Source organism: Vulpes vulpes, chromosome 2 (assembly GCF_048418805.1).
Source record: "Vulpes vulpes isolate BD-2025 chromosome 2, VulVul3, whole genome shotgun sequence".
Taxonomy (NCBI): Eukaryota; Metazoa; Chordata; class Mammalia; order Carnivora; family Canidae; genus Vulpes; species Vulpes vulpes.
Window position 1 is genome coordinate 55,848,796 of NC_132781.1, and position 23,896 is coordinate 55,872,691.

General features: G+C 47.6%; 1 protein-coding gene and 1 long non-coding RNA gene across 18 annotated transcripts in view; one reads left to right on the forward strand and one right to left on the reverse strand.

The window, feature by feature from the left end:
* Positions 1–3,137: 3,137 nt before the first annotated feature.
* Positions 3,138–23,896, reverse strand: part of GARNL3 (GTPase activating Rap/RanGAP domain like 3) — a 146,920-nt gene continuing 126,161 nt past the window's right edge. For 8 of the 17 annotated variants that reach the window (XM_072748539.1, XM_026009327.2, XM_072748531.1 and 5 more), the window contains 7 exons: positions 18,759–18,825; positions 11,724–11,831; positions 10,120–10,238; positions 7,975–8,113; positions 6,796–7,011; positions 5,394–5,520; positions 3,138–3,602 (listed from right to left, as the gene is read on the reverse strand). In XM_072748539.1, coding sequence (XP_072604640.1) covers positions 3,425–3,602; positions 5,394–5,520; positions 6,796–7,011; positions 7,975–8,113; positions 10,120–10,238; positions 11,724–11,831; positions 18,759–18,825 — 954 coding nt within the window. In that variant the 3' untranslated portion in view covers positions 3,138–3,424. The remainder of the gene's footprint in view (positions 3,603–5,393; positions 5,521–6,795; positions 7,012–7,974; positions 8,114–10,119; positions 10,239–11,723; positions 11,832–18,758; positions 18,826–23,896) is intronic. The other 9 variants (XM_026009328.2, XM_072748533.1, XM_072748530.1 and 6 more) reach the window with 3 other exon arrangements.
* Positions 15,606–22,074, forward strand: LOC140597854 (uncharacterized). The gene is made up of 2 exons (XR_011999843.1): positions 15,606–15,997; positions 19,430–22,074. It is a non-coding gene; the product is annotated as an uncharacterized lncRNA (long non-coding RNA).

Below are 23,896 nucleotides of genomic sequence, written 5' to 3' on the forward strand. Positions count from 1 at the left end.
GAACCCAGAGGTGGGATCAGAAAGCCGCCTCAAGCTGAGCCGGCCAATGAGGGTGGAAGGCGGGGACTGCGTCCGCCCCTGGAGCCGCCTCTCGCCGAACCTCGACCAATGGGGCTGGCTGCAGGGGAGCAGGGGAGCAGGGGAGCAGGGGAGCAGGGGAGCAGGGGAGCAGGGGAACGGCGCACCGGACTTCCCCGCCCAGCCTCTGGGCGGGAGCAGCTGTCCCGACCCGGTCTGCTCTGCAGTTGCTGCTTGGCGTTAAGCGCTTCACTGGGACCAGGATTGGAGGCGTCTGGCCCAGCTCAGCCCACTGACGGCCGCAGGGAGGAACGTCTCCAGACGCCGGTCCTGGGGGGCAGAGGCACGGCCCCGCGCTGCAGCCCACCTCCATGCGGGTCACAACTCGGAGCCCGCAGATTGCTGACGGCTACGAGCCGACGACCACCAGGACCTCGGGGTGCTGAGGACCTGTGTGGGGAAGGGCCCTCATATGTGTGACTCATCTGGGCTTAAATGGTGAGCCCCAGCCTCCCCATTAAGTTCTACTCCACTTCATAGGTCATCCTGACTCTCCAATCTTCATCTTAACACCAGCCAGGTTTGAGTCTCCTGGATATTAATAGCCAACCTCTTCACGTGGGCACCCAAGTGACTCCTAGAGGTAGGATGTCAGGGCTCAGAAGAATCTTCCCATTTGTAGAGGGTATACACTTCTCTGGATGAGGTGGAGTGCTGTGTAATTCTTGAAGGAATTGGCTATGAGAGTAAGAGGTTTGGCTTCTAATCTCTGGGCCTGTTTCCTCATCTTTAAGTGGGGAATGCAGTATCTACCTTGTGGGAGGGTTTTAAGCAGAGGCAATGTATATGAAAGACCAAGCACATGTGAAGCACTCCAATGGTAGTCAGTAAGATTATGAAAGTTGTTTGACCTAGTGCAGCCTCCTGATTATACTATCTTTAAAGACAGGCAACCGCCCCTCTAAGCTTCCACGGCATCTTGTGCTTGGGTTATAAATTCTTATCTCAGCAGTTATCCCTGCTGCATGATCACCTGTTTACTCCCCTCCCTCCCTTACTGGACGTGACCTCTGGAGGTGACCTCTTCCTCCACACAGTGGGCCCTTGGTGTTTGCAGAGCAGATGAATGCCTCAGACTCCGTGGGCAAACTGCTACAGTTACACAGTGGGGTAATTCAGCCAGTGGGGTATGCAGAAGGGCTTATGTGGATAGGATGCTCCAGTGAGCCTAGCTGGCACCAGCCCTCTGAGCCACAGGCCCTTACAAACCCACTCCTGCCCTGGGCCTGGTGGTCTCCCTTCCAAGGGTGCAGCCTTCACTTCTTGGCCTTTGTAAGCAGATATTGCTGTGAGCAGCCTCTGATCCCCCTTTTATAAGCTAATCACCATGGATATGATTAGTAGGGTCCACCTCTTGCCCTTTCTACATTCACTCCTCAGATCAGTGACTCCTTTCAAATCATTGGGGCAGTTCTGAAGCTGCCAATCTCTTTGGAAGAATGTTCTAGATCACCCTTACTTTTTCTATTCCAGGCTGGGAAGCAAGAAACTTCAGAGGGGAAAAAAAGGATGACAGAAAGAACACACAGACAAGCTCATAAAGCTTACAAATTAGTTTAACATGAAAAACACCAGTCAGATTCAACTGACACAAGGTACTCAGCCTGACTCTGTATGGTGGACAAGGGAGAGAGAACTCTGGGGTCAGAGAACTCACAGTTTCAAATCACTGCTCCTTTCTAAGCCTCAGTTTACTTACTTGAAAAACAAGGATAATAAAACTTAAGTTGCAGAACTTTTCGTGAGGATGAGATACAGCATGTAGTGGGTCTTGTGTTTCTCCCTATAGATGAAAGGGGCAGAAGGAAATGCAGAGGAGGAATGGGAATGCTGAGTACAGCTAGGGTACACCTGGCAATGCCTAGAAACCACCGTCTGCATTACTCTCCTCTCTTGCCATCTGCTGGAGGGAACCAGGCAGGCTTCACTGGATCCAGTATGTTGGGCTGTTTCTTGCACAAACACCACACAGGGGCAGCCTGGGTGGCTCAGCGGTTTAGCACCACCTGCAGCCCAGGGCGTGATCCTGGAGATTCGGGATTGAGTCCCACATCAGGCTCCCTGCATGGAGTCTGCTTCTCCCTCTGCCTGTGTCTCTGCCTCTCTCTGTCTCTCTCATGAATAAATAAATAAAATCTTAAAAAAAAAAAAAACCACACAGGCAATTGTGCAACAGACACAGAGGGAGCTCTGCCCACAGTGTGTAAGGTCCACGAGGAGGTAGGACCCAAACTTCTACTCCACTTCAACTTCTGTCAAATCTGTCAGATCCAGATCATGTCAAACACAGCGCTCTGCACTTCCAGAGAAGTCCTGCAGAAGAACCCTCTGGGATGATTTCACAAAGGAATGATTTAAATTTTCTTTTGGTGGATAATATCGGCAAGAAGAGAGCTAATAAAATGGAATCTGTCAGACCAAAGCCAAAGGTAAATGACCTCTTCACACTGATTACAATTTTTACAGTGTCAGTGAACTAGGTTTCCTCCTTAGATCTCCTGTGGCTGAAGCTGATGTTGCACAGTTTCATTTGCACTCGGTCAAACCCACATTTTCTTCTCACTCTGAGGAGGAAGCAATGGAAGGCACGTAATGACAAGAGAAGGATACTCACTTGGTTCACGTGAGAGAGCAAAGCAGACCTGAGCCTGAGAAGGGAATGTGAGAATGATAATTTTGGCGGCAAGGAGTGACTGTTGCCTGGCTATATGCTTTCAGAGTAATGACAAAACCAAACAAAACCATCTTAAGACTCTTAACAGATTCTTATCCCTTTCTTATTCTTTGTGAGACACAAGGAGGGAGCAGGAGCTTCTAAGAACTAACCATTCAGCTCTTCTTAAAAGTCTACAGGCAGGGGACACAGCTGGTTCTAATGTTAGTGAACCGAAACAGCGACAGGGGCCAACGGAGCAGAAAGAAAACTTATTTATAATGAATTTAAAAAGCAATGGCTTTTCTTTATAAAAGAAACACATTATGTGACATAAATCAAAACCGTAATGAAAAAATAATTTTTCCATCTAAGTATATAAAATATAAGAGAAGGTTGCAGTACATAAGAATGAACATTTTTGATTTATTCAAAGTTTCAATCTAAAACCTCAATGAAATCTACCACCTTTATTACAAGGGGACTGATGGTTCCTGAACAGAAAGAAACAAAGGTCAAGAAAGATGCACCGGACATTGGAGAGACCCAAACCAGCCAGGTGTGCAGAAGGTTTGGTCCGATAGATCACGAGTGGGCTGAAAGCCACAGTGTTGAGAAATGCTGTCAGAACTGGTTCAAGAGTATAAACCTCCATAAGAAAATTAAAGATGGCAAACTCGATCTGGACCCTGTTTACTTCAGGTCAATAATGTCTTCATCCAGGGATGCTGTGAGCTGAAACGGGCTGCTGCCCCACACGGGACTGCCTTCTCTGTTGGCCACAGGGTCCTGGTCAGAGCCTGTCGAGTGGTAGCGCCCCTCGGGGTTGGCTTCTAGAGCAGAAGGACTTTCCAAGGAGCCTGACGTGATCCTACAAGAGAAAAGTCACCTAAGGAATCCCTCGAGAGCATTAGTGACCTGGGCCCCTGTTGTCAGGTAGTTTCCTGTTCATCTGAGCTCATAAAGCCTGTCTCTCGCCACTCCCTACCCATTTGGGGATGGGGTGGGGGGAAGGTAGGGACATGAGGAGTCACCCCAGCTCTACCTCATGGACTGTTGGGAGTTTTAAAGACCAGTGGTGACACACAGGATTGAGGCGTTTTTTACTTTTCCAAAGGGCAAATCTGGATAATACCACTTTCTGCCTAAAATCCTTGGGAGTTGGGGCTCCTGTGGCCTGAGGGTAAGGCTGAAACTCCTACCCACAGGACTACACACCACACAATCTGGCTTTGCTCACTCTTCTGCCTCCTCCCAGCCCACTCCACTCCCTTGTTTTTCTCTTGTACTCAGGACACTAGCTAGCCGCAAAACCAGTGTGACCACATTCAGGGAGTTCATTTATTCAGGGAGTACTCATACTCATGTAGTCTGTGAAAGCCCCTGGTGTAGCCTTTGGTCACTCGATGGGCCATGCTGTGCCTGCCTCAGGGCCTTTGCCGTGCTGTTCCTCTCATTCCTTCTAATTCAATCAAGGCTTGGCTCAATGGCATTTCCTCAGAGAAGCCCTCGTGACAACCCCCTCCCGACGTAGAACTACTACCCACCCCATCCCATCACTTACTTTTTAAAAAGTTTCCTTGCAGCACTTGTCACTATTGGAAATGATTCAATTTGCTCAACTGTTTACGAGTTTATAGTCTGTGTCTCCACACTAGAATGTAAAGTCCATGAGGGCATGACTTGTCATGCAGTAGGAGCTCAATCTGTTAGATTAAAGCATCTGTGTGTGCTGCCCACTATGGGCCAGGCTATTGCTTACTGGGTCTATAAGACTTGGTTCAGCCTTTCCTGGTGTTTGAGACCCTCCCCACTCCAGGTGTGGGGCAGCCAGCACTCCCCATTCCTCTGTATTACCTGCCACCCAGGAAAGCTGTAGTTCCTAGAATGTTCTTGTTGGCCTCCCCACTGGCCTGTGAACACCCCGAGGGTGATCTTCATATCCCCAACACCCAGCTCAGTGCCAGGTGCTCTGAGAATGGAGCCTGGATATGGGCTCCCTTACCCTCCATACAGGAGCAAGCAGGTTGCTTGAGGGACACAGAGACTCTTAGGGGACAAATCAGGGGGATTTGACCAATGGTCATTGACATGGGATACTGAACTGCCTTCCAGAAAGGCAGTACCTGTTTTTATTCCCACCAGAAGCATAAGAGAGGGCCTATTATCTTTAATGCCCACCGAGCATTTCCATTTAAAAATATCTCTGTCAGGGTGCCTTGGTAGTGTAGTCAGTTAAGCATCCAACTCTTGGTTTTGGCTCAGGTCATGATCTTGGGGTTGTGAGATGGAGCCCTGCAGTGCTCGGCACAGTCTGCTTGAGATTCTATCTCCCTCTCCTTCTGCCCCTTCCACTTATGCTCTCCTTCCCTCTCTCAAAGTAACAAATAAATCTTAAAAAAAAAAAAATCTGTCAGTCTGGTGAGCAAAAGAAGGAAAAGAAAAGATTTCTTAATGTACTTTTATGAGCATTTGGTGAATTGTAAGCAAGGTCACCCCCTTGCCTGGGCCCCTCCTGGGGCTAGCCTAAGGGTCCTCAGAGAGGAGCCAGATGCTGACTGTCTGCCCATGGCATCATCAGTCAGCAGAAAGGGCCTCGTGGCAGTGCTGTGACCCACAGGGCCACCACTGAGCAGGGATGGCTGGGGCTGGCTTCCTATACCTGTCACTGCTAGTTGATCTTGCTGTCTCTGGCTTGGGGCCTCCTTGGCTTTCTTCTAATTGCTTCCGGGCTTTTGATTTGGGCTTTGGTGCTCCTTCTGACCGGGTTCCACCTTCATCAGAGAGGCCTGGATGACAGGGGAGAAGCACAGGTCGGAGGGTTATTACCACTGTGGAGACAGAAAATGTCCTTTTTTTTTTCCTTGGTTGGCTATTGGTACGTTATTGCAACAGAGTCTGGAAGGGTTGATAAAGTATATATTTAAATATAATTGGTTTTCTTGTTGGTGGCAACTTTTCTGATCATAAAGAATATATATATATATATATATATATATTGCAATATATATATATATATATTGCAAGAAGGAAAAATCTTAAGAAAGAAGGAGAGAAAGAAACTAAGAAGGGTCTAGAGGAGGAGAGAAATTCTCCTATGATCCCACCACTGGAAACTATAATTGTCTAACTCTGAGGCTCAATTTCAAAAAAGCACAGTGGTTTGTGAAACAGCAGTTGGCAGATCAAGCTTTCATAGGGAATAGTGGGTGAAAATAGCAACAGACATACTTTAAAAGCAAATGGAAGGCACCGACTTCTAAAAGTGCCTGGCTTCGCCCTGTCAGGTGGCCTGCATCCCTGCCCCAGTTGTCAGGAAACACAACTGCAGGCTAGGGATGCGCTAAGGTGAACTGTCCTTGCAGTTTCAGGCCGTGCAGGTCCCAATTAAGTTTCAAGCCAGTTCCAGTTCTTACTGGTTTAGCACATCACTTCCTTTTTCTTCACTTTGTTTTCACAACTCAGAACAAAAGTCTTTCTAACAGTCTCACCTCTGCATGACTATCATGGTGCTTTGTGCTTTTCTGCTCTGGTCTCCGGTCAGTGTTACCAAGATAGGAGGGTATATCAAATATCTCACATCTGTGCCATCCTTACAGACCTGCCCCCATGGTCTGTGGGCTTTGAGAAGCAATAACTGAACTGTACCACAAGTATCAAAAATATGGTAAATTTAAACTTATGAATACACAATGATAGCATGTTATCTGAGAACTGCAGGTTGTAAATACTTTTAGACACTTTCTAGGAGATCCCACATATACAGATACTTATATTTTAAGAAATTGTGTCAGATGAGATATACAGTTTTACAAACTGCCCTTCCTGCCTGCCCTTAACTGGCTTGGGCAGCCTTCCACACCAATAAATATAGACTGACACATCTAGGTGGGGAGTGTGCTGTATATGATTCTTTGGTATAGCAGCACTATAATGTATTTATAAATCCCTTACTAAAGGGAAAGTTTCTTTTTTAACTCATCATTTTCAAGGATGATTAACATCTATCAATGAAACCAGATGGCCTATTTATAAAACAGTGAAAACACCCAAATTGCCATTACCCAGCAGTTCTCTGCGTGTCCTGCTGGCTATTTCTTTAATCTCCATGCGGGACAGGGACAGGGAATGAGTGACAGGAATGGCGGCGATGCCCAGGCCGATGGATGTAGGCGGCGTGACAGCCTTGGAGACCAAAGGCGACTTCAGAGGTCGTTCAATGCTTCTACCCACAAGGTTTCTGAGTGGAATCTTGTACAGATTTTTGGACGGAGTTTCACCTGACATGTGATTGAGAAAAGAACGTGAGAACTTTAAGTCTACTATGTACCATGAGGGTGATTTCTGGTTCCTCCACCCAGTTAGCACAAAGGAAGGATTTGTGTGGCATGTTGACCTCCTGGACCTCATTAGGAGCAACAGAGTGGGGGATCCCTGGGTGGCTCAGCGGTTTAGCGCCTGCCTTTGGCCCAGGGCGCGATCCTGGAGTCCCGGGATCGAGTCCCACGTCAGGCTCCCGGCATGGAGCCTGCTTCTCCCTCCTCCTGTGTCTCTGCCTCTCTCTTTCTCTCTCTCTCTCTCTCTCTCTCTCTCTCTCATAAATAAATAAATAAATCTTAAAAATAAAAAAAAAAGGAGCAACAGAGTGATGGTGCCTGATGGCTTTGGTTTTTAAGGGCATTGTCTTCACAGACACATGACTAAAAATGCACCTGCTACTGGCTCTGCTTGCCAAGGAGAGGAGAGAAGACTGGAGGGCAGGCAGCTGCTTGGGGTGCCCTGTGCCTCAAGGGACATGAGTAGTAAATGACTGATATGGTAAGCAGCTGGGAAAAGAGTGGTGCTCAGAGCAAAGTGGTAACTGCAGCAAAGGCCTCTGGGATTCATGAGCAGAGCCAGATGGAGTAAGAGCGAGTGTACTCCACAGGTTTCAGGACTCCATCCTTTTGGCTATAAAACCTACCAGATCATTAATATCCCTGAAGGCAAAACATGTTTGCTGTGGCAAGTTGGAATCTCTAGCCCTCAACTCCTTTTTCCCCATGGAAACAGTTATTTTCATAATGGAATTTTTGTTGTTGTTATCACAAGGTTTCTTAAGAATGCAACCAATACATTCAGATTGCAAGGTTTTGTTCTTTAATAGCTTTAAATAGTGACTTTGTTGATATTTGAGAATGAGCTAGAGAAATCAGAATGGGTTGGAAATATCTATCAATAAGACAGTACAAATTGCACTTCACCTTCCCCCAGGGAAGAAGGAAACACTGGAGTATCTCTGCCCGGGGGTGTCTGAGGAGAATTGTGGGCACTGGCCCCCTTGGAGCTGCCTCCGGACGAGATCTCGTTCACAGCAGTGGTTGCTGTGAAGTATATATCTGACTGGAATGAAAGAGAAAGCATTAGGGAGCTGTGTGGCTGAGAGGCCCTGCACCCATGGCCCTCCCACCACCACTGCTAAGCCTGCAACCATTTTTGGCCGAGCCGCTCCATGCTACGGGCCTCCATGCTACGGGCCTGCAGTGCAGGAGCATGCCTGGGCAGGGGGGTGGGGGTGGGGGTGGGGGTTTCCAGAGCAAAAGTTCTGCACTGCCACCCCAGACCTTTCCTGCCTATTCAGTTCCCCACACTTCCCTTATCTGCTTGTTGATTCATAATAGAAAAGAGGCCATTTCCCACTCATTTTCTGCAGACACAAACCCAGTACACACTTGCCTAACAGCAGCCTCAGACACCCACAGTGTCAGGCCTGGAAAGTATCTGGGATTTAGTCGGGTCCACTTACAGATGGGTTCATGGACCATTCATTCACTGGTTCAGCAAACACTCTTGCACACGCACTCTGTGCAGGCTCCGGTGAGAACAGCAGTGGTGTGCTGGAGTTGGCTTGTAATTGACTTGGGAGTGCTGATTTTTGATTTTCAGGGATTTTGCAAGTTAAACACAGCCATTATTAAACTTAAATGAATTAACACTGAAAGCAAAGGTACTAAATGTCAGAATTTGACCATTCCTTGCTCTTTGACCATTATCTATACTCTTGAGGTGATTTACATCAACAGCATCTACACAGTGGCCAGACTGCACATAACTTCCTGACTCTGTGATCAGTGCTTTCACCCTGGAAGCTGGGTATCCTAACAGAGGGACTACTGACACCATGGAAACTGGCAGATGCCACAAGTCAGAGCTTTATTTGTTGTTTTGTTGACAGTCTGGTCTTAATGTAATGGAGAAAATTTCTAATAGTGAATATTGAAAGCAGAAGTGTGTTGAGGCTAGTGTCAAAATTGAAAGAAGTTTTGGTTCAATGACCAGTTTGTATGAGAGTAAGAAATAGTTTAATAGTAGATCACATATTAGATTTCCTGACAATAAGCTTATTGGAAAAAGAATTAATGTACTGAGATACAACTTCCAACTATAAAATCAAGGTAGACCTGTAACCACAGTTAGCAAAACTTAACAAAATGTATTCTGTGAGAGCCAATTGGCCTAATGGATTTCAAGATAAAATGCTCTGTACATTTTATCATTTGCAAATCATAAGCTATTTTAATTTTTCTGTCATCAAAGTCTTTGACTGAGATACATATATATGTATGTGTATACACATACATATATATGTATGTATATATGTATGTACACACACAGACACACAACACACACACATACACACACCCTTATGATTTGACCCTCTGGGGGGTCAAATCTTTATCAGCACACCACTAGTGCTGTGTTAGCAAGAGAGCCAGTCCCCGACTCCCAGAACTATCAGTGTAGTAGGAGAGGCAGACAGATAGGCAGCCAGCCACCCCCCAGGATGGGATGCATGTCAAGGTTGGGGCTGGGCAGGGGGACCAGTCAGGCCTGGCAGGGCCAGGGCAGACTGTGTGGGGCTGACACGGGAGAGGCTAGGACAAGACCTCCTGCATCGTGTGCCAGTAACAAAGGCCCCTGGGGAAGTAATCTTTGTGCTCGTGGCCCTTGGTTTTGATCAAACTATTTCTAGGCATGGATTAGTTGGTTACCCATATTTCAGGGGCCACAGAGTCAAGCTGAGGATGGAAGACGGCAAAGAAGAAAGCAACATTATGAGCTCTTCCTTTTCTAGATGTGAGTGAAGCATCCCTTGGTGCGGCAGGGACCCCTGACCTAACCCAAGCTGATGGCACATTTCTCCCTTCAGCCCAGAGCTTCACAACCACTACCGGCGCTGAATGACACTCTGACAGAACCAAGGGGTGTTTTGAAGGCTGAGGGGGCCACACACAGAAACCGGATGGTGGGCCTGTTCTGGGCGCTGTCGCTCAGACTGGCGCACAAGGGGCCTAACGTGAGGATCCAGCGTGGGCACCCTCCCTGAGCCCCTCATACGTGCCACTCACCCTGGAGGCCACGAGCTGCAGCTGTGGCACGACTGCTGTGTGGACCAGGTTCCCGTTCACCACCAGGCGGATCTCCATGGAGTCAGTGGTGAAGGCCAGCAGGTAGGGGAATGCGCACACTGCAAGCAACAGGCAACGGGTGCGTCAGCTCCCAGCCCGCTGGCTGGAGGCTCTGGAGGTGCCAGACATTCCCACAGGCGGCCTTCCTGCTCCGGAAACTTCCATCTCCCCGACTCCTCTGGCTGCTTCTCTTCCTCCTCCCTTGGCATGTTCTCTAAGAGAGCCTCGTTCCTGAGATAGCCGTCTCTTAGTTGCCAATCTTCTGCTTCCAGTAGGTGTGCCCTGTCTCTGTTTCCCCTTGTCCCCAGTCTCATCACCTGGTTTCCTGGAGGCTCACCTGCCCAAGTCCTGAGAGACATTCCCCCTTCTTGTCCAGAACACAGCTTGGTAACACTCCCCTCTGGCATATACTGCTGCACCCAAAACCCCCACCTTTACCGGGTTTTCATGCCCTGTCACACGTTCACTCCTCTTCTGTGTTCCTCCTGCCATGTAGGCCTGCGCAGGGGCCATGTCCTTTTCCTCACGGGGTGCCATGGCGTCGATGGGTTTGTTAAGTTATTTGTTAAAGGTCGGCCCCACTTCTTGAAATTATTTCTACCTCACACTGACTTCCAAGCCTCATGACCTGGTTGCTCTGTGACCTCACCTTTGGCCTCTTCACTGGGCACTTCATGCTCCTATGCTCCTTCACGCTAGCTTATCCTCTGTTGCCTCTTTCCTTGGTGGACTCTATTTCTTGGTGAACTCCCTTTACCCAGGGTAACCTTCTACCACACCCATACCTCTAGCCTAGCTTTCTCAAGTGATTTCCAGTGTTGGGGCTCAAAACCTGAAAGTGATTTTCAGCCCTCCCCCCTCCTTTTTTTTTTTTTTTTTGCCATATCTCATCTGTCATTGAAGCCTAACTGGTCCCTCCATTATCTGGATTGGATCCTCTATTCTCATCTCAAGACTCTAGAACATTTATCTAACATCACATGTTTGTCCTTGTGGGAAAACAGTACTAACTTGAACATTCTTGGGTCTGATCTGACTCTCATCAGGGCAGAGGCCCAGCTGTGGGTCCTGACCGCCCCCCCAAGGGAAGCACCACCACTGTCTCCCTGATGTTTCAGTGGCAGGCAAAGTACCTGCATTTCTGTGATTCTAGATATTCAAGCTTTGAAACACATAAGAATGGTGAGGAATGTACTGTGCTTCTCCAACAAGTGAGGTGGTATTTTTAAGGCTGGAGATCTTGCTCTCGAATTACAGGAAAAGGAAGGCAAGGGCCAGAAAGGAATTGATAACTAGAAGACTCCTAAGTCCTGAAAACTGGGATTTCATGGCTCTCAAATGCTCACATGCTCTCAACAGGAAGGCACAGTGGATGCCAACAGTCCCAAAAGGGGAACAAAAAGGAAAAAGAACACTTTGAGTGCTCATCAGACTCAAATAACTCATGGCCTCTAGCAGTAAGCCAGCAAGTTTGCTTACATGGGATTGAATAGTTCAGATGGGTCTATGCAGGGGAAGAGAAAAACAATCAAAGTTTTTCTTACCAATTGCATAAGGAGCCTGGTTCCAACAGAACTGGAAATCTGACGCAGAGGGTTGAACCAAAAAAGAGCCCCCGTTAAATGGGCAAACCTTTTTATAGATGCAACTGTCTGCAACAAAACAATAGCAACTCATTTTTTTGTTAGAGACAATGCTTAGAGCTGGTCATTAGAAAAATGAAAAAACAGGCAACCGAAATAGTGTCCTATCTGCTAGGTCTTCATACATAGCTGGTACTGCCATGATGCCAGGTTCTCAGCCAAGAGGCAGTCACAGCCACTGTGATAGAACTACAACAAGCATTCACAGCTGCCATCTTGGAAGGATTTACTATGTGTCAGGCACTTGAGCTTTCAAAACATCAGCTTATTTAATCTGAATAACCTTCTGAAGTAGGTGCCATTATTACGCTCATTTTACAGATGAGAAAGTTGAGGCCAGGAGAGGTGAAGCAGCTTGTCCAAAGTCTCACAAGTACCACACAGGGGGTGGGGTGGAGTGGGTTTGAACACAGGTGTGTCTGGCTGCAGAGAAGACTGGACACTTGATGGAGCTCCCCCAGATGGGAGGCGTTCCTGCAAGGTAGATCATGCTCTGAGCCTTACTCAGCAGGAGAAGTGTGGTGGATACTGAATACTCCCCGCCACCCTCTTACCCCCACATTTTATTAGGAAAACTGTGTCAGGCAGCCCCAGTGGCTCAGTGGTTTAGTGCTGCCTTAAGCCCAGAGCCTGATCGTGGAGACCCAGGATTGAGTCCCATGTCTGACTCCTTGCATGGAGCCTGCTTCTCCCTCTGCCTATGTTTCTGCCCGCCGCCCCTCTCTGTATGTGTCTCTCATGAATAAATAAATAATCTTTAAAAAAAAAGGCAGGGGGGGAAACTGTGTCACCTTGGGGAACACGAGCCAGAATTAGATTAAGGCTGGGCTGAAGAGCTGCCCTGTTCCTGGCCTGCTCTGAGTGCTAAACTAAGTCCAGGTGATCCAGATCCTCTCCAAATGACATGGTCCATATGGATGCAAAAGCTCTTTTTATTCCAGAAGCCCAGCATGTTTTAGCCACACAATTTTATGCTTAATTATTCCTAAAAACAGATATAACTTATATACCATAAAAATTTATGGAGATATAACTTATATACCATAATTTTACGGAGATATAACTTATATACCATAAAATTCATCTCTAAGTGTACAATTCACTGTATCTGAGTAAATTTACAGAGTTGTACAGTGTCACAGTCTAATTTTACCATCTTTTCATGACCCTAAAAAGAAACCTCATGCCCGTTAAGCACTCACTCCCATCCCTGTTTAGAACAGAAAGCTGTGCCTCCCCCCACCCCCCACCACCAGGGGAGGAGAGGCTGTAAAAGCCAGGCTGCTGGTCAGGGTCTGCACAGGGGCAAGCAGAAGGCCCTCCTCGCAGCTGCTATGGCCCATGAGGCTCCCATCTTGTCAGGTCTGTTTGGAGCAGCCTGCCATTGGGGTTTAGGAACTCCTTTTCATGTGACCACTAGGCTTGCAAAGCAATTGTCTCATATAGTTTAACTAACAGAGTCCTTAGGAGAGGAAAAATGAATCAAAGTCAGTGGTGTCTTGTTTTGCGCGGTGTCTTGTTTTTGCTCCGGTGGACTCACTAGGGGAGAAAAAGCTACCTTCAGCCTCAGCCGAAGTGTTGCTCCCAGAGAGGACAGCAGCTCAGGAAGGGTGGCCCCTCCCTGCTGCGCCTTCTGCTCTGGCCTGAGGCTCTGCAGCTCTGAGTGTGGGTGTGGGTGTGGCTGGTTCCCCCCTCCTCCAGCCCCTCTGGCCCACCACAGCCCACAAACACGCTGGCTTCTTCCATCTTCTAGAAAGCAACTGCTCTTCCTCCTCTGTGACCTCTCTTCCTCCTTTACTGAACCCTCCCTTCTCTTTCCCCCAACACAAAATTTTCTGGAAGGCTGGTCTGAACTCCCATCTCTACTTCCTCTTGCATTCTCTCATCCCATGCAGTGGCATTTGCTCTGGCTACTTCCCAGGGATACTTGTGCTCTCATCAAGGTGTCCTGAGGACCTTTACCTCCTTCTCCAGGACTACTGCTCCCTAATGAAACTGCTGTCTCTGGGGAGATTTCATTCCCTGTGGTGGCTCTTTGGTCCCCTCCCCATTCCCCACGACTCTGAGTGGCACTGACCTGCTAATAGCTCCCAAAGAGGCCCTCCCACAGGCACTTTCCTCTGAGCCTCCAGTGTCTCCACTAGCATATCTGGGAGGCACTGACCTGTCCAGACTCAGCTCTTGATATTCCCCCCAACTCAAATCAGCTCTTCCTAAAGTTTCCCACATCTCGATACATGGTAGTCTCCATTCTTCCAGTTGCTCAAGTCCCAAAGGGCAGCCTCCTTTCTCTCCTCCTGGCACACACCATGTTAGATTCATGAACCCACAATCTTGGTACTCATACTTTGAAACCTCTAGAGTCTGACCATGTCTCAGCACCCCAGTGCTATGTGCTGCTACAAGCTCTCTCATCACACGTGTGCTGGCACCTGGTAAGTGAACCGCCTTATCCACTTCCGCTTCTGTGATGTTCTCCACACAGCGGCCCGAGCAGCCTGTGGTCCTTTTCATACCTAGGTCTGATCCTGTTACCCCTTTGCTCAAAATCCTCCAGCTGCTCACTAGCAACAAGGCCCTCCCTGAATCTGGTCCTCTTTGTTTTTTGTTTTATTTTTAAAAATATTTTATTTATTCATTCCTGAGAGACACACAGAGAGAGGCAGAGACATAGGCAGAGGGAGAAGCAGGATCTCTGTGGGGAGCCCAATGTGGGACTTGATTCAAGGACCCCAGGATCACAATCTGAGCCGAAGGCAGATGCTCAACCACTGAGCCACCCAGGTGTCCCAAATCTGCTCCTCTTTAGATAACATTTTCATCCACTCACACCCACACTCACGCTGCTGTGGCCAAACTGGTCATCTTGGGGTCACCTTGAAATACTAGAATGTTCCCTCCTCAAGGTCTGTGTAAAGACCACACCCTTTCTTGACTCTCTCAGGGTCTTCTCTCTGAGTACCCCTGTCTGGGGAGGTCTTTCCTTCCCACCTCCCCTAAATGGAGACCTGCCCTCTCCACCCCTGCCCGACTCCAGCCCCTCTCCCTGCTTTATGTCCAAAGCACATACCACCATTCACCATAGTAGGTATTTTTCTTAGTTATCCTGTTAATTGTCTCTCTGCCCCCTTTGAAATGTACACTCTAAGTAGCAGGGATTTGTGTTTTACTCACAGCCGAAACATTAGGTGCTCAGTAAATCTTTGTAGAATGAGTGAACTACTCTTTCCTCCCCGTCCAGGAAGGACACAGCAGTGATGTGATCCTCAAGCCCAGCCTGGGTCCCTTACACACACCTCCTCTCTACCTCAACTCCCACCGGGGGGACAGCAGACTACTGGTGGGTTTGAGGGGGTCTGGGTTGGAGGAGACCTGAGCTCCTGGAACACAGAACATGCTGGATGGCAGGGCATGGTGGGTATGTGCCTGTCCCAGAGCAGAGCTGCCCACCTGAACAACGGTCACTTGGGCAAGGATGAGGTGACCCAGACTGCATTTCCGAGGCTCCTTCCTTCCCTTTCCAGTTGAATAAGCTCCAGAAACTCCAGTATGACCCCAGAGAAGTAGAGGGTCCTCCCTCCCAATAACTTATATTGGTGGTTTCTGCACCTGAGGACAGGGGGCTCTAAATCAGACTGAACTGGCTTAGAAAAGTAATCAAAGCATAGAGCTCAGAGCTGTGAAGCATGTTCACAGTTAAAAGTGCTGGAGTCCACACCAGGCTCTCCCCTAATCTATGAGCTCACTGCAGTCCCTGGCAGCGCCTTTCACTGCTGTGTCTCCAGAATCTAACATGTGCCTGGCACAGAGAAGATCGTCTGCTGGGGTTTAGAAAGGGCAGCCTGAATGAGGGAGCTGCGGTGAGGGGTTAGGATTCTAAAATGTCTTGGTACAGGAAGGAGCTAAGAGTCCATGACCTTCATCCCTTGACCTTCCCCATCCAGCTGGTGGGAGCAGGGTGGCAGATACTACTTCTAATATTAAAACAAATTTCTCTGAAGAAAAATTCCTTTCTGCATGTAGAAGAGTCTATGGAGGTTACAGAACAAACTGGATTCTGATTAATGCTCTGATGAATCTGGAATAAAAGGAGGAAAAAAATCTTGCCATGCCTGGCAATGAGTTATGGGCTTTACAAGTATAATCCTGTTTAATCGTCACAGCAGACATGAGAGGTAGGTTGTGTATTCTTTATTCACCTGGAAGTTAAGACTTAGGTTAAACGTGGTCACGCTGAGAATAAATGGTACTTATGTGAGCATTTCTAGTTTCCTTGTGTGATTATCTTTAAAACACCATCTGCAAACAGAGTTCATCTTAGTACTGAAATTTATTATTTGCATTAAAGGCGAATCATTGTTGTATGCTGAGGTCACGGCCAAATTTTCTTTCTTTCTTTTTTTAAGATTTTATTTATTTATGCATGAGAGACATATATAGAGAGAGGCAGAGGGAGAAGCAGGCTCCATGCAGGGAGCCCGACGTGGGACTTGATCCCTGGTCTCCAGGATCCCACCCTGGGCTGAAGGTGGCGCTAAACCGCTGAGCCACCGGGGGCTGCCCAAATTTTCTTTCTTTTTGTAAGTAAAGATTGACTCTGCTATACAAGATAGAGATTAATTACAAGAAAATAAGATCCTCAATATATTAAACTATTTATACTTTCTCCCTGAAATTTATCTTGCAAATACATATTTCTCAAAAACATATAACTAGAAGTTCTAATTTCTATTATAAAATATTTTCATCTTTACCATATCTGAGATAAAAGTCTCTATATGGAAGTCTCAGTTTATAAAAGTTGTTTTTATTTTGTTTTGTTTTTAATAGCAATAGAAAGGAAATGGGCGCCTGGGTGGCTCAGTGGGTTAAGTGTCTGCCTTCGGCTCAGGTCATGATCCCCAGAGTTAGGCTCCCTGCTCAGCGGAGAGCCTGCTTCTCCTTCTCCCCTCCTACCCCTGCTCATGCTCTCTCTCTCTCTCTCTCTCTCGCTCTGCCATCTCTCTGTCAAATAAATAAAATCTTTAAAAGAAGGAAATAGAAAGGAAACTGATAAAAATCAGGTATCAGGGGGAGGGGGTGCCAAGATCATTCTACAGCCCCTTACTGACAAGGGCCTTCACACCACAGGCATCTGGATGGAAACAGGCAAATGCAACAAGCACTGTGTATGTGGGGGGGGTGGGTAGGGGGAGAGTGGGGGCAATGAGTTACAGAAATGACCTGGAGGATGGTGGAAAAACCCAGCTGGTTGTCTGGGGTTGTTCACTGGGGACCACCAGCCTGCTGGAAGAAGGAGGGAGATGGAAAATGAAAACCAGATTCCTGACCCAGAGAAACTGAAAGAAGTGGCATAGTTTGGGGAAGACGGAGGCAGGTCTGGGAACCTCTGAGATTCCCAAAGCCTTGACCCACATGGCATCTAAACACACAGAGCTTACCTTCTGACGGCTTGGTGCGTCTAGGAAAACAGACACAGCAATCTCATCTTGAGATTGAAACCAGAGCCTGAAGCCAGGAGACCAGCAAAGCCAGGGCACGTGGAACTCCCTGGGGATCAGTGAGCCAGCAAGGCTGCTTGAATCACACCTGGCATAGTGCTGGGTCACTTCCGCCTGCAGGCGGAATGCTGCCTACCTGCCGATTCCATAAGCTTCTAGTTTGGTACAGAGAGAATGTCAGCCACATTTGTTTCCATGTTCCCTTTTCAGTTTGGGACTAATCACCCCATTCTAATAGCCTGCTCTATCCTTCTGTTCTTATCTTCTCTCCCACCTAAAGTCCTTTCCATCTTTTCAAGCAGTTAAAAGAAAAAAAAAATCTACATCAGTTTTTAAAGCATTCTGCAACAAATTTTTCTCCTAGATTTTTCAATAAAGTGGAAAGACAACATGTGAAAGAGATGAGACCCCTTACCACCTGGCTATCAAATCTTGCATCTCGAAAGATGATTTTTACCAAATTTCTCTGCTGGTAATTAACTCTTCCATACTTATTAATCAGAGATTAATCAAAGCATTAGCCACATGTGTATTGAAATTGATACAATCCTAGGCTGAAAGAATATGGTTTTTTTTTGTTTTAGTTACACTGGGCAGGCTTATCCAGGAAAATACCTCACTACTCTTAGCTTTTAAAGGATCCTTTTTATAGTAGTATAATATTAGCTTTTGAAATACTGAAAATCCTTGAAGATCCTCTTTGTTGTTTGTGTGTGTGTATTTTTTAAAGCTATTTATTTGAGAGAGAGGGCGAAGCATACTCTCTACTGAGCACAGAGCCTGATGCAGGGCTCGATCCCAGGACCCTGAGATCATGACCTGAGCCAAAGGCAGTCACTTGACCGATTGAGCCATCCAGGTGCCTCTAAAGACCTTCTTTGATACATTTGATCTGGCCTATCTTCCCTAAACCTGTCCTGCCACTGGCCCCAAGCCAAACAATGTGAAGCTTGATATGCCAAGTTTAGGCTGATTTTATTAACATCTGGGAAACAGCAAACAGAATAACCGTGGTTAAAATTTGGGGTGCTGGAGTCAAGAGGGCCCCAAATGTGAACCATAAGTCTGCTGCTTTTTCGCTGTGTGATCCCAAGAAAGGTAGTTCACCTCTCTAGGCCTCGGGGGCCTTATCTCCAAACCTCAGGTAATAACAGTACCTGAAAATTCAATGAAACAGTCACTGGAGTCTACTGAGCACAGTGCCTGGCACATGGTAAGGGCTCCTTAAATGGAAGCCACTGTCAGCATCCCATACCCTGGAGACAGTGCCACAGGCAGGCCCATCTCACCAGGGCTGGGAGATCCAAGTTTGGAATGCTATTTTTAGATGCTCCCCAGAATGCAATTAAGGTCACAGGAACAAGGCACCAGGTAAATCTAGGGTTGGCTCCCTTTAAATTGCCCAGGAAAAGAGCAGTTAATTTTAGCAACTTACAGTTGTAACACAAGAGCAGCCCGGCTTCTCCATCTTCGTACACATCAATAGCTGCCACAAAATTAACCTGCAATGATAATGGCAATGGTGGGTGGGCAGGCTGGACACGACACTGTTGAAAGACTTTCCCAAGTTCAAGGCTTTGGTGGGGCAGTGGTGGGGGATGCGGGCCTGGCTTTCTGTAAACTCGGGTGCTATGGGGTCACTTCGCCTTAGTTGGCCATGATTACAATGCACAGAACTGTCTCCCCTTCCTTTCCCCACTGGGACTTTGTCACCATCATTTCTACCTGTGGAAGAGCTCTTGGGGGATGGCATCTTCACCCTGTTAACAGGACTCCTGTTCGGGTGGTGTGCCCTGGTTCCCAAAGCTTCCTCACAGGGGTAGTAGTTCAGTTCTCTCGCACATGAATCCTGGGAGTGGTGGTATTTTTCCCACTTCACAGATGAGGGAAGTGGGGCTCCGAGAGAGGAAGGCAGTGAGTAAGTGCTGCAGCCAAGGCTTGAACCTACTTTTCCCACTCTCACACTTAGCTAGGCTTCCTCCTGCCTCAAAACCACTGTGTCAGGTCTTCACTTCTATTCTCTTGCTCTCTTGCACTTGGAGGGAGGCAGCACACCACAGACAGGGCATCAGAAGGCTTAGTTCTGTTTTCTGTTCTTACTTCCAGGCAGACTCGTCTTCCTGGGCAGTGGTGTCTGGTTTGAGAAGACAGTGCACAACCTGGTAATGTTCTAGGTTCCCCTGGAGTTTCAAACCCCAGCCCTCTACACATTTCCTGCTCCTTTCACTCCCTCACTTGCCTTCACCCATAGTCTGCAACCCCCTCCATGATTAGGGGTCTGTCCTCTTTGGGTTCAAAAAAGATTTCCTTCTCCCCCAAACTGAAGTCCTTTGGCCAATGCTCATCTCTGCCCAGCTCTCCTGTAAAACTGGCATAATGACAATAGATCTGTGGGACCTTAACCAGAACTCCGTAAGACGAGGCCAAGTTTCGAGAAGAGCCAGACCACTGCCCAGTCAGCACTATTATCATCTTCCTCTCACATGTGACTAGTTTCCTCCTGAACCTCGTTTTTGTGAGCAGAGCTAGCCCTGAAGTCTCAGGCAACCCTCCCCTCTCCCAAGCCTAGCACCCTCCTCTTCAGGAGCTCTCAGGTGAGACCTCTGTGGGCCTGCTGCCACCCCAGGCGAGGTCTGACCTCTCTGGGCAGGAGCAAGGGCCTGCCCTCCCTCAGCTCATCTCTCCAGCCCCTTCCAGGGTGGATGCTGCCCAGGCCCACCTGGACCCTGCTGATGGACCTTCTGCTTCCAGCCCTCCGCTTTACGGCTGTCACCATCACTGTGCTGAACCCCTGCTGACCACCCTCTGCCAGGGCCTCTGCCTCAGCTCTGGCTTCCCTCAGATGGATCTCCTGGCCCCTCCTGTGCGTCATCATTTGGCACTATACTACTAAGTGCCACTCAGCTGCAGAAATGAATAAGGCAGCGTTCTGCCCCCAAGAAAACACCAGAAAAGCATATAAATACATAAAACAAGGTACAATGAGGCAAATGCCCCAAGCAAGGACTGTGGATTCTTTAGAGGGGGTGGCAGACTGTGAGGCTCAGAGGTCAAATGCCAACTCTGGGAGCAGATAGACTTGAGGATGAAATACCAGATAATTCCTCCCCTGCTATATATCATACGCCTCTATTTTACTCATCTGCATAGTGGGTGTTGCTATCTGACGTTCACTTATTTATCTGTTTATTAGATTCCTCTCCTCATTAGAACATAAGCTTTGTGAAGGAGAGGCCTCCTCTGTGCTATTCACTGCTATGTGCTCAGCATCTGCATGGGGGCTGGCTCATGGCAGGAGCAGAATGAATCCTCAGTGAATGCATGACTGAACAAAGGAAATCCTAGCTCTGTCACTTCAGAGCTGTGTGCCCTTAGGCCACCCATTCAACCTTGCAGAGCCTCAGTTTCTCCATCTGTAAAAGGAGAGATGGGAAGGACATCTACCCTTGCGGGGGCCAAGGAGTCAATGAGGCCACTTACGGAAGCATCTAGGACAGGACCTGCTACCTGGTAAATGCTCCGTAATGTCAGCTGACAACAAGACCCGGCTGTGGGCCTGGCACCAATGGGAGGGCATGTGACATGAGGGAGCAGCCTGTGAGCCCTCTGATACCCAAAGGGAACCTTCCTGTCCTCACCATTCTGACTTAGAATCATTTCCTCCTTAGGTGTCCCAGGGACTTGTCATTGGATGGCACTTATTCCAGCCTGAGGGGGTAGAGGAGGGGCCAGGTGCTACTGGCTTTGTAGCCTGGACTTTTGGTGGTCTATCCTCATCATGCCTTGGGACATGGCTGTGGAGGCCACAGCATACTGGGGTTCAGGGCACAGCCTTCTGAGTCAGATAGCCTGGCTTCAAGTCCTATCTCTGCTATTTACTAGCTGCATGGTTTTGGGTAAATAAATGACTCCTCCTGAGTCTCAGTTTCCTTTGCTGCAAAAATGGGGAAGTCAATAGTACATTCCCCACAGCTGTTGGGTTGATTTCATGAGATGGTGCTTATGACATGCACGGGGCCAGACACAGAAGGGACCATTCAGTGGTGGTCGTGTTTATTATAATTACAGATGGTTAACCAGGATGGGACAACCTGTTGGCTTAGAAGCAGGGCCTGTATATGTGCTTGGGGTGTGGGTGAGAGAGATGGGTGGCCTTGACAGAGTAGAGGAAGTTCAGGCAGAACTGGACCAGGGTCCCAGCACAGTGGCAGCAGACACCAGGGAAGTCGCTGGCACATTAGAGGTCCAGCAGGGGCTCCCAGGACTGGTGGCAGAGCATGGCTGTGTGCAGAGATTGAGGCTGCAGGGCATGCAATGGCAGAGCTCCGGCCACGGGGCTGGCACTCGGGGATACCACAACTTGGACTTAACCGGTTCCTCCTCTGGCATTCCCTAGCATTTTGTTCAGACCTCTTTTAGCACCTAGCACAGTGAGACCCATTTCATGCTTTGATGCCTGTGCAGGTCTTCCCGGAGTGAGGGCCTGGCGGGAACCAGTCTCTGAAACATTTCTTGACCAGGTGAGGACATCAAAACCAACTAGAAAGCTTTAAAAAATATATTCTGGGGGATCCCTGGGTGGCGCAGCGGTTTGGCGCCTGCCTTTGGCCCAGGGCACGATCCTGGAGACCCGGGATCGAATCCCACATCAGGCTCCTGGTGCATGGAGCCTGCTTCTCCCTCTGCCTGTGTCTCTGCCTCTCTCTCTCTGTGTGACTATCATAAATAAAGCAGTGCTCTTTTAAAAAAAATATATATTCTGGATTCTTGCTCCTAGAGATCCTCCTATAGTAGGTCTAAGGTAGGACACAGGTGTTAGTTGTTAATTTATTTGATTAAAAAGTAGTTCATTTTATTGGCATTTAAAAATGATAAAAGTAACATATGGTGGTTGTGAAAATTCAAAACAGGTATGTAACAAACCACATCTGCACCTCACCCTTCCTAACTCCAGCTGAATGTGGAAGCCACTGCTAGGTCAGTCGACCTTCCCATATGATCCTGGGGTGAGCTTTTTACTGAGACAAACTGGGTCCTGGGTAGATGGTCAAGATAGGGACTTGGGCCCAACTACTAAGCCGGAAACCTAGATCTCATTACCAGGCCTGCAGTTCCTTCTAGAGGAGACCTTTGTTTTGGGAAGGAGGCCAAGGCTGGCTGTTGGAGCTGGGGCAGTAGGTCACAATAGGCCTGTAAAATCAACTTGATGTTGACTTTCACATCGCTGCTTTGATGCCTTAAATACTTCCTCTCTTGACCTAGGGTTCTCTTAGACCCTCTGGTGGGTTGCAGGCTGAAATGGAAATTGAATGGGCTTGGCTAAGAAAAGACGAGGTATAGAGGTGGGAAACTAGGCCAGAAAATCCACACTGGTGCCATGCACAGAGCAGCAGGCAGTGAGAGTAACTTGAATGACCCTGAAATGCCCAATGACTTAGGGGAGGTTGGACTCTCTCTCTCTCTCTCTCTCCTGCTTCCATTGCATCAGGGCCTGGGCTATAGGAACATCTTGGGAAAAAGCTAGCCCTGTGCCCAGACAGAAATGTTAGTCCATTTCTAACTGGCTATAGAAATCACTTTGTTCATTACCTTTTTCATTTCTCTAGGGTTTATCTTTCCAAACAGGCAGTAAATTCCTTGCAAAGATGAGTGGCTATGTCTAAGCATCCATGCCTGCTCAGCAAACACTCAGCAGCTGAGGATATACCAGAGGATGGAATGTATACACTGACCCACTTAGACCTAGGGAAGGGCTTAAAAAAAATTTTTTTTTAAAGATTCCTCTTAGAGAAAAAAAAGCATATTTAGTTTTAAAAAGCATATTGATGAAAAGACAAAACATTTTTTAATTATTCCTGGTAACTTTTAGAAAGATAAAACACAGGAGTCACCCAAGAAAACTTTCTTTAACCTGGCTTTTCCTGGGCCTTCATGAATCTTATGAAGAAAAAAAATCCACACTCTAATAAATTTATCAGGGTACTAAATATAAATAAATAATAACAATTGGCAGAAAAAGCATGAAGAAGTCTTAGGAAACTAGTTGCCAGGGAAAGGGTTGATTGAACAAAGACCTGCCAGGCCATGATTTTTCTACCTCTTTTGGCTGGGTCACATGGTTTTGGAAAGCGAGTACTTTTTGTTTTTTAAGATTTTACTCTACACCCACTGTGGAGCTCAAACTTACAAGCCCACGATTAAGAGTAGTATGCTCTTCTGACTGAGCCAGCCAGGTGCCCCCAAGAAGAGCAAGAACTTTTAAAGCCAAATTGGGCTCCTCCTCAGAAGTTGGCTGGAAGAAGTTATGGGTTCCCAGGTGCTGGGATGGAGAGGCAGTCTTTCTGGCTTTAAATTAGGAAGAGCTTCAGGACAGACTCGATCTACTCGGGCTATATTTGCATCACCTGGCAAGACTTAAAGCATATCGATTCCCACACACCCAGAAATTCTGATTTAATTGATCTGGGGTGGGGTCAGAGCACTCTTCTTTTTAAAGCTTTCAGGAAGTTATAGCCAGGGCTGAGAAGCAATGTATACCGGTGGTTCTCAGACTTGTCTGAACGTAAGAATCAC